Source organism: Triticum aestivum, chromosome 2A (genome assembly GCF_018294505.1).
Source record: "Triticum aestivum cultivar Chinese Spring chromosome 2A, IWGSC CS RefSeq v2.1, whole genome shotgun sequence".
NCBI classification, from domain to species: Eukaryota; Viridiplantae; Streptophyta; class Magnoliopsida; order Poales; family Poaceae; genus Triticum; species Triticum aestivum.
The window spans coordinates 643,978,414-643,988,966 of NC_057797.1; the positions used below are offsets into that span (position 1 = coordinate 643,978,414).

The 10,553-nt window shown below is 48.9% G+C and overlaps 1 protein-coding gene across 2 annotated transcripts; it reads left to right on the plus strand.

The window, feature by feature from the left end:
• Nucleotides 1-5,982: 5,982 nt before the first annotated feature.
• On the plus strand, nt 5,983-9,793 carry LOC123189961 (probable metal-nicotianamine transporter YSL16). 2 transcript variants are annotated; one of them, XM_044602499.1, is made up of 8 exons: nt 5,983-6,086; nt 6,427-6,866; nt 7,043-7,215; nt 7,607-7,704; nt 7,853-7,987; nt 8,112-8,301; nt 8,399-8,513; nt 8,609-9,793. In XM_044602499.1, the coding sequence occupies exons 2-8, from the start codon at nt 6,491-6,493 to the stop codon at nt 9,535-9,537; spliced, it is 2,016 nt and encodes a 671-aa protein (XP_044458434.1). In that variant the 5' UTR covers nt 5,983-6,086; nt 6,427-6,490; the 3' UTR covers nt 9,538-9,793. The 2 variants fall into 2 exon arrangements, with proteins under 2 accessions (XP_044458434.1, XP_044458433.1); XM_044602498.1 differs by lacking the exon at nt 5,983-6,086 and having other exon boundaries at nt 6,383-6,866.
• Nucleotides 9,794-10,553: the final 760 nt, after the last annotated feature.

A 10,553-nucleotide genomic window follows, 5' to 3' on the forward strand; every position in this document is an offset into this window, starting at 1 on the left:
CCAGACCTCTCGTTGGATCACCCTAGCAATGTACAATTGGCTTAGGTGATGCATGTGTAAAGATAAATGTCTTGTTTATGTTACACAATACCACCTCACTCTTTTTACACGCAATGCCACCAATTTATATATGTCCGCCGGTTCAAATTTATAGTTTCCTTGAGAATTAATAAGGAGAAGAGGGTAAAGGGTGGGCCTGTTTATCCTTAGGAAGAACAAACATTATCCTAAAAAAGAAGGAAAGGAATTGGTGAGAAATTCGGGAGACAAATCTATGGTGGAATCAACAGTAGAAAAACTACTCACATAGGGGACTCGTGAGACATGCATGAAGAAGGAAATATGAATTAATGTGAGCTACTCCGGTGGGAGAGGAATTCATCAAATGATTTGATTAAATGGGTGAATTAATTGGAGAGAGAGAGAGAGAGGGAGAGAGTTGATGATTAAGTATGATCGATTCAGTATAATACATATTTTATACTATATATAATATTATATGAGCAATTCCTCTATAAAGTTTGTCAAAATTTAAAAAAGATTGACTTAGAACACACATATAATTTCAAGTAATTTGAAACAGATGGTGGTTCGGCCTACATGCATGCTTGAAAAAAAGACACAAATGGATGATTGACCAATGCTTGCATGGGCTTAATTGCAGCAATAATCCCCTTAGATGGCATATGCACCTGCACGAAGAGAGCGTTTTATTCATAGCGAAACATAGGGCACCGTGCAAACCATTCTCATTAAATTTGTGTACACATAAACTAATTTCCTTCCCAGTTGCAACACCTAGACATATATGCTATAAGACTAGTCACAATGGAGAGTAACATACACTAGTAACATACACATTTCCCTAGACTATGTTACTACCTTCATAATGGGTAGTAACTTAAGTGTGGTAACATGCAAAGATTCATTTATTATGTTACAGACTCATATTGCATTGGGATATGTGATCTTACAGTAACTAGCTAAGTTACTACAACTAGCTTTCTCCTCATTAACTCATTGCCACATAAGCAAATTTACTGAGTTGGACCCGATGTTACTGCTGAAGTTACTCCCACTGTGGCTAGTCTAAGCCCAAAAAGAACTGGCCTGAAGTGGCTGGGCTAAAGTTTTTTTTCCTTCTTGCTTCTAGGTTCTTTTCCTTTTATCCTTCTTCGTTTATCTTTTTTTTACTTTTTATTTCCATTTTATGTTTTTAGTTATGTGTTTTTAGTTCATATGTTAATTATTCAAATAATTTACTTTGTTCATGGATTTTGTGAGACTTTCCGTGTATATAAAATATTCACACTACTTACTAGAGGTGTTTGAGTATAATCACAAAGATATATCACATCACACCTAACTAATTTTATCCTCACTATGTTCCAAAATTTAAGGCGCATTGTTTTTTTTTAGATTTGAATGTTCATGTGTTTGACCAGGATTATTGTCAAAAATCAATATATGCAATATAACAGTCAGTATAATTACATCCATCATGAAACATATTTTATTTATTTTTTTATTGTAGATGTTCATATTTTCCCTAAGAACTTGATCAAACATAAACAAGTTGGACTTACAAAGAATTAATGCACATTATATTTTAAAACAAAGGGGTAATAATACCAATTCAAAATCTTCAGAATCCAAAACATATGTCCATGACTCCAGGTGTTGCAAAATAATACTCCCTTCGTCTTGCAATGTAAGACGTGCTTTTAAAAACGTCTTACATCGTGTAACGAAGGGAGAGAAAAATGTTTATATATTTTAGAAAGAAGGTCTGTAACAAAAGGCTACTACCTTCGTCTCTTGTCCAAGAGAATAGGCAGCTAGGATTACTGCCTCCTATCAGCGGCGCCACCGATCTACCTCGCCTTCTGTGGCATTAGGGCCATGGGGGCGTGGTAGATCCCGGCCCTTTCCGGCGGGAGGACTCCATTTTAAGATATTTTTTTGGTTTTTATTAGGGTCGTGTCCTGCTCAAAAAGCGAGACGGTGATGGCTCCCTGAAGATGAAATAAGGTTCTTCCCGCCTAGCCGCCGTCTCGGTGTTACATCTAGCATCATTGGATGGCCTGTGGATGTGTGTCTTCGGCTGATCTCGTAGGATTCGATTGGTGGTTGTCTTTGGTGGATATGCTTAGATCCGGTCTTTGATCGTCTATGTTCGTGTCTTAAGGTTGGATCGTTTCGGTCCATGCTTATCTTCATTGGCTGCAGTTGCTTTTTTGGTGCGCTAATTCTATGTGCTCTTAGCATGACGACTTCTCGACTGTCTACTATAACAAGTTTTGGCCGGCTCCAGCGAGGGAATGGTGATGACGGGGGCGCGGCTTTGGCTCGCTTCAGTATCTGTTGTCGTCGCTAAGTGGTCTACGGATCAGGATGCAATTTTTATTATTTCTGGTGTTCATAATATTGTTATGATTGAAGACGAATGGAGTGAAAGTTTTCCGATAAAAAAGTGTGTAAACTTTATGGTTTTCTTGTATTCATGTGCCGTTCCCATGCTTCATAAGGGCATGTATAATGCATAGCCTCAAGGTGATGCCTTGCATGCCATGTAGGATTGGATATGACGTAAAGTAGGTTCGGATAGAAAGCGGGATTCTCTTCAGGAGGCGGGTGCTTGAAGAGAAAAAGTGTGGTCCGGTGACAAAAGCTGAAAAGGTTGAGTGAAAAGTAGAGATGCATGTGTACTAGAATCTTTATTTTCTATTTTTTAATGAGACCTACTAGTGATAGCTTGCATTGAAGAGAAGAAATTAATATAAGTGCCTCAAATTATTTTTTGTCATGAGGTATATGTATTCATATGCTAGTACCATTGTACATGCCCTAATAAAGTCATATTTGACTTTCCAATAATGACGCGCACTCCCCGCAGAGCATCCTGTTTAGAGTAGGCTGTGGGACGGGATATATAATTTACTCCGTTTTTCTCAGAGAAAAGCAGGGCATAATTGTGATACGCATCAAAGATCCGGGAGATCTCGCTGGGACGTGGGATGCCGTCACGCCTCCAGCTCGCTCGTTGTTTGGTGCTCGTGCTCCACTTTGGCGTTCCAACACCACCGGGCTGAAAAGGGCCATCTGCCCATCCTCGTCTGCTGGGCCTCGTCCATCCCTGCTATGCTGGAAAGTTTGGATTTCAAAAAAGAAGAAAGGCCTCAGATTCGACAGGTTAGAGTAACTTCAAAGGATCGATCCATTTTATCTGCCTGCGTTTGTTTGGGTCGGTGCGGATAAAAGTGGCGGCCCAACGCGCCGACTCAAACTCAAATCATGTCCGCGTCGCATCCGCGTGGACGCATTTGCGGCCTAAATTTGCGCCCTAAATGCGTCGGCGCGGACGCCGAACGGACGCTTCGCGCACCTTCTCGCTATCCGTCGCGTCCCCACATGGCAGCCGTCTAACTACCCGCTGCCCACGCGGTCAATTTAATTTATGACGACGGGCCCACGCGTCAGCGACAGCGCTCGTCCTTTTTTAAGCCGACCGTGCGGCGGGGCTGTCCTCATCCATACTCGCCGTCCACATCTATCCACCTTTGCTCCCTCGTCGCCGACAAACCCTAGCCACCACAACCACGGTGAGATGGGCCTCTTCTCCGGCGCCAGCGGCAGCAAGGCCAAGGCCAAGGCGCGCCAGGCCGCGGCTGCACAGGCGGTCGCACAGCCCCCCGCCCCGGCACTGCCCGACATGGCGGCACTCTGGAACACGGCGTTCGCCTGGGCCGGGCCAGCGCCGACGCTCATCGACCTCAAGGACCCCGAGGACGACGACGCCGCCGCCTAGGGCAGCGCGCCGCCTCGTAGTTTAGCATGTTTTTATTTTTTTTAAATGCAAATGTGGACGCGTGGACTCTCGCCGGCCTTCGTGGCCGGCTTTAATGTTTAATTAATGTTGTTTTTCTTTTTTTTTTAAATATGCATGCGTTCATTTTTTTTTGGCGTCGTCAAAATGGGTCTCAGGCCAGTGTTGGGCGTAGACGCCGACCCAAATGCGAAAGCGGGCATCCATGTCCGTCTGGCCGATCCAAACGGACAAAAAAACGAATGAAATCGTGTCTGTTTAAGTCGGCCCGTTGGAGTTGCTCTTATTGACGGCTCCTGTGCAGTTCGTCACGCAGATAGATGGAGAGGTCACAGGCAGAGGGGCGCTTCTCGGTATCTGAATTTGATGCGTGGCAGCATAATCTTCCTGTGTCATGTGATGCTCTGCTTCATCATGCTTGGTTCTCTGGTTTAACAAATCTTCTGCCCTGCTCCTATATTATTTGCCAACAAGGAAGAAGTGACGCCTGCTCGCCCCTGCCTTTTTTTCTCAGGCAGCTTGTAATTTCTGTCGTGTGTGCACGCGTGTTTTTACTGAAAATGTACGCAGGGGATTTCCCACTTTTTTTTTTGGCGGGGTAGGATTTCCCAACTAGCTAAGTAGCTCTGTGTATGACTTTGCGGCAGCACCTGGACAGAAAGTCTGACGTTCGGAAGTTACATCCAGCCAAAAGCTAAGGCTGGTCACAATGGGCAAGAACATAAGCTAGTAACTTCACACTTCTCTAGACTATGTTACTACCTTCATAGTGGGTAGGAACATCTATGTAGTGTCATGCAACGATGTATTTATTAGGTTATAGACTCATTGTTTCTTGGAGTGTGTGATGTTCCGGTAACTTAGCTAGTTACCACAAGCACCTCTCTCTTCATTAAATACGTGCCACATAAGCAAAATTGTATTGAAGTGTGTGATGTTACTCCTAAGTTCCTCCCCACTGTGACCAGCCTAAGCTAAGCTCATTGAATGGTCCGACATCAGCATAGTAGAGTGATGCATGTATATCATTTTTTTGCTTTAAATTGCGTGCCAATTAATTGAGTTGGGTTTTTTTCTTTTGCGAGAAAACTTTCGATCTATTCATCTTCAATTATGGCCGTCATTGCTTCTTCCTCACCGGAGCCGGGTAAAACTTGTTGTAAGTAGAATCAGGAAGATGTCGGGCTAACACCCAATAGGACCAGCGCAACAAAACAACAACTACCGCCGATAAAGAGAATCAATGCCATGCATGTGTAAACGTAGCCCGCAAAATTATTCAACAGCAACCTAGGACGATGCTACCGCCTACTGTTATAGTACGTACCATACCACACGAAATAAATCAATAATTGGGCAAAAGTGCTCTGCACACACACGATTGACTGCTGGACGATTTGTGCCCGACAGGAGCATGAGCCACACGGACTAAAAACCCCAGCTGATCCTACTTATCGTCTGTGGGTCGTGCGTTCATACGTCGTGTGTATAGCAATGCTCATAATTGGGATCATGCTACAGGAGAGGAGACCTTCACATTCAAACTCTTGCGTTCAGGTAGCACGTAGCCGACTAGGCGTAGTGAGTGTGATCCCAATCACGCTAGACAGTGCAGACACAACAATATTACGCACGACTAACGGACCAAGGCATATCGCATACGGCAGTTTCGCCGAAGCTTCAGAGAAAAGTTATTTTTTTTAAATGTTCAGACAAAAGTTTCGTAGTAGGACTACTGCTGCTGCTGCTGTTTAGTTTAGCACAGCCGATCCAGTGAATCCAATCCAGTCCAACGAGCCAACCACGTGGAACTGGCGCAAGTTGATCAAAAAACAAAGATATACTACTGCTCGCAGCCACCGCGCGCGCTCCGGGCGACGATCGGTCGCCATCCCGCACCCAACCAGAGAAGAGAGGTCAAGTGGATCTCAAGGAAGGAACAAGCGCTGGCGTCCGGCGAGGTCGTCGCCCCAGAAAAGATCGCACATCACTGACCGACCGGTCCGTTTTCAACGCCGTCCGCTCCCGTTGTACTGCAGCCCCCAAACTTCTCCCCGTTTTGTACTTCCGCGCGCATGCGGCAGCCGCAGTAGTACATCCCCACCCGTCTCCGCTCGTATAAATCCCGCGGCCCGCCCCGCGTGCGTCCGTGGGAGTGTGCGTGTGTCCGCGCGCCGTTCGTTCCGCGAGCCGAGCCGAGTCGAGCGAGCGGGCGGGTGGCGGGTGGTGGGTTTTGGCGACCGGATTGCAAGAAAACCAGGTGAGTCGCGCGGCCTTCATCATCTTCCCGCCCGGTTCGGACGCTACGTCTCCATTCCTGATGCGTTGATCCTCTCACTCGTTTCTTGCCATGTCTGGAGCAGAGCGGATGCGCCTAGCGTTTCTTTCTGTTTTCTATTAGTACTAATTAATTAATTAAATAATCTTTTGCGCAAAAAAGGCAATTGTTTGTTTAATACCAGCAGTTCATCGCTGGTTAGTCAACAACCCTTCACGTTACCACCGCTGGCCGGCGCACGCACATGGACGTCTTGTGCCTGGTAGTATATTTGTTTTTGCGCGCACGCATCCATGGGCTCACGGCGTTCTCATCCCCGCAGCGCCGCCGCCGCCGCCGTCGAGGAGCTCGAGCTGCTCGCCCGGGGGGCCTTCGCGGGCGCCGGCATGGACCGCCACGACCTGGGCGCGTCCGGCGAGATCGAGAAGACGCCGCGCGAGGCGGACATGGAGTCGGAGCCGGCGGCGGCGGCGGCGCGCGCGGCGGAGCGCGTGCCGCCGTGGCGCGAGCAGGTGACGGCCCGCGGGATGGTGGCGGCGCTGCTCATCGGCGTGGTCTACACCGTGATCGTCATGAAGCTCAGCCTCACCACGGGGCTCGTCCCCACGCTCAACGTCTCCGCCGCGCTGCTCGCCTTCCTCGCGCTCCGCGGCTGGACGCACGCGCTCCGCCGCCTCGGCATTGCCTGCCGCCCCTTCACCCGCCAGGAGAACACCGTCGTCCAGACCTGCGCCGTCGCCTGCTACACCATCGGCTTCGGCGGTAATCAAGCTCCCCCGCTCCATCCCTCTCCCTCGCGCCGGCGCCCGGCCTCATCAATCAATCACCCCCAATTCAGCACCCCGGCCATTGCCGAATCCATTTCTAGATCAAATCTTGATTACTAGCTTGCTAACTACTGATTCGTGCTCTGCGCTGGATCCTGGGCATGCATGCAGGCGGGTTCGGGTCCTTCTTGCTGGGGCTGGACAAGAAGACGTACGAGCTGTCCGGGGTGAACACGCCGGGCAACGTGCCGGGGAGCTACAAGGACCCCGGCATCGGCTGGATGATGGGCTTCCTCCTCGCCATCAGCTTCGTCGGCCTCCTCACCCTGCTCCCTCTCAGAAAGGTACAGTTCAGTACAAACGATTCCATTTCCATGCTCCTGTGCTCTCCTTCTCTGCTCTCTCCGTGTCCATGGCGAGCCGCACTTCCTGATTTTTCCCGGGTCGTTGCTGTTACTGTCAGAAGAACTGAAACTTTGGCATTGCTCGCAAGACCGTAGCATCAGGGTTGCGGTCACTGACGGCGATTAGTCCCCCCACCTCCTACCCAAAAAATTATTTTCTCCCGTTCTCACTTGTTAACCGGAATTTCAACATCGACGACCAACCCCTAACAAGTCATATCATTTTCCACAATGCTGACGGAGCCTAGTCTGCGTTTTATTTTCTTCTTGATGAGAAAGATATTTGCAATCGATTTTGTAGTCGAAATCGCTAATAACCAAACACTTTCAGGTACTGGTGATCGACTACAAGCTGACCTACCCAAGTGGGACTGCCACTGCCGTGCTCATAAACGGGTTCCACACACCTCAAGGAGATAAGAATGCAAGGTCAGACCCTTTCTTTTGCGTGAAAAGCACATCTTTTTATTCCCGGCTACGATGAATCAAATCGTGTTTCAACTGTGTGAAAAACGCTTTAGAAACGGATGGCCCGGACTGATTCAGACAGAATTTCTTTCAACCTTTACCGCGACAGGCAGCAGGTCCGTGGGTTCCTCAAGTACTTTGGGATCAGCTTCTTCTGGAGCTTCTTCCAGTGGTTCTACACCGGCGGCGACGTCTGTGGCTTCCTCCAGTTCCCCACCTTCGGGCTCAAAGCCTGGAAGCAAACGTAACGCCTCTATATGACTTCTTTTTTTCTCGCTGAATGAACAATTTTCAAGTTTCAATGGTTGAAAAAATGAAAATGCATGAGAGCGTTCACCGTTTTAAATCCTCGATGATTCCGTGGCCAGATTCTTCTTCGACTTCAGCCTGACGTATGTTGGCGCCGGGATGATCTGCTCGCACCTCGTCAACCTCTCCCTCCTCTTCGGCGCCGTCCTCTCTTGGGGCGTAATGTGGCCGCTCATGAGCAAGCAGGAGGGGAAGTGGTACTCGGCCAAGGCGTCCTCGAGCAGCATGTCAGGCCTGTACGGCTACAAGGTGTGTGTCAGTGTGTGCGTGTTACTGAATTTGGCTGTTCTTGTCAAGGACTAGTTCAGGCACAATGGCTTAGACTGTCACCTCCGTTTATGTCCAGGCCTTTCTCTGCATTGCGCTGCTCATTGGCGACGGCTTCTACAACTTCCTCAAAGTCATCCTCGTCACCCTCAAGAGCATACATGAGAAATCGCAGCGCGGCCGTCTCAACAGAGGTGAGTTATGGCAGTACAAGATTTGTTCGCGTTTCTTTGATCTGTTGTTACGGATGAAATGAACCATGCATGCTGACATTGCATCGGCATTGTAGTGGCGGATGAGGACTCGGTGGCCATCGACGACCTGCAGCGCAACGAGGTGTTCAACAGGGACAACATCCCGGCGTGGGTGGCCTACGCCGGGTACGCGCTGCTCAGCGCCATGGCGGTGGTGGCCATCCCGCTCATGTTCCGGGAGGTGAAGTGGTACTTCGTGGTGATCGCGTACCTGCTGGCGCCGGCGCTCGGGTTCTGCAACGCCTACGGCACCGGGCTCACCGACATGAACATGGGGTACAACTACGGCAAGGTGGCGCTCTTCGTGTTCGCGGCGTGGGCGGGGAAGGACAACGGCGTGGTGGCCGGGCTGGTCACCTGCGGCCTGGTGAAGCAGCTGGTGCTCGTGTCCGCCGACCTCATGCACGACTTCAAGACGGCGCACCTGACGCTGACGTCGCCGCGGTCGATGCTGGTGGGGCAGGCGGCGGGCACGCTCATGGGCTGCGTCGTGGCGCCGCTCACCTTCTTCCTCTTCTACGAGGCCTTCGACGTGGGCAACCCGGACGGGTACTGGAAGGCGCCCTACGCGCTCATCTACCGCAACATGGCCATCCTCGGCGTGGAGGGCTTCTCGGCGCTGCCGCAGCACTGCCTGCAGCTCTGCGCCGCCTTCTTCGCCTTCGCCGTGCTGGCCAACCTGGCGAGGGACTTCCTGCCGCGGCGGCTCGGGAGGTTCGTGCCGCTGCCCATGGCCATGGCCGTGCCGTTCCTCGTCGGCGCCAGCTTCGCCATCGACATGTGCGTGGGGAGCCTCGTGGTGTTCCTCTGGCACTGGCTCGACGGGAAGAAGGCCGCGCTGCTCGTCCCGGCCGTCGCCTCGGGCCTCATCTGCGGCGACGGGATATGGATATTCCCGTCGTCGCTGCTCGCGCTGGCCAAGATCAAGCCGCCGATGTGCATGAAGTTCATGCCCGGAAGCTAGAGAGAGGATCCACACAACGTCAGATTACATAGGCCGTCTGCATATAGAAGAAGCAAATAACCAGAGCATTTTGGGGTGGCAATTACGTTACATAGAGTGACGCCGGGTAAATCCGGCGACTTGTTCATATGAGTCTAGACTCTAGGGGGTCGTGTATACTGTACATCAGCAGAGATGTCGAATTTTCAGAGCGACGAGAACAATTGCTTGTTGTCGCCTACAGACTACAGAGAATATGGTGTCTTACCTTCGTTTCTTAGAGAATCTCGAACTAATCCCGTTTAGTTTAGAGGGTAAACCGCCGACTATGTTTTAGAAGAGCACATCTGCTCCTCTAAAAAAAGTGTCTTTTTAACCGATTCCCTGAACTTAACAGAGTAAAAAGAGATATTTGACTCGAGAAATGATGTTCTACCATGCACGGTATATCCCGTGGGTAGCTAAGCCATCCATTTGTTAGAGATTTGGACACATGCATATTCTAGCTTGCTGTATTTCACGGAGGTTGCTCATTCAATTGAATTTTATTCCTCCATATTCTATTACTATTGTGTCTTGTCACATCAATCATTTATTACTATGCTCCATCCCAACACGTTCACCAGAGAATGCACAAAAGCTATGCTTTGTCCATCGTATTCGTATCATGTCATGCTCCACGCTCACATCTTTTTTCACGTGTTTCAAAATTAGAAATCATTTTATCTTATAAACAAAAATTCCAATAGAAGATGCATCCGCATATTTGTGCTTCTCATGACAAGGTCTTTCAAACAAGATCATTCTTGAATATATTTTAACAAGTTTTAGAAATCAAAGTTTGAAACACGGTAAAACTTTATTAAACAAGGTCTCGTTTAAAATTTCACTAAAAAAACTCTTGTCTGATCTTGTTTAAAAGGTCTCGTCGTGCGGATCCCAAAGATGCAAACAAATCATAATTCAAACTTGAGGTTCATATTGTATGTGGGTTTCAAATATCCTCAACTTAAAATAGAATTGAGTAGGAGAAACGA

Coding starts and splice junctions, on each gene's coding strand:
- LOC123189961 (XM_044602498.1), top strand. CDS start 6,398: ATGGGCTCACGGCGTTCTCATCCCCGCAGCGCCGCCGCCGCCGCCGTC. Junction 6,867..7,042: donor CTACACCATCGGCTTCGGCG/GTAATCAAGCTC, acceptor GCATGCATGCAG/GCGGGTTCGGGTCCTTCTTG. Junction 7,988..8,111: donor CTCAAAGCCTGGAAGCAAAC/GTAACGCCTCTA, acceptor TTCCGTGGCCAG/ATTCTTCTTCGACTTCAGCC.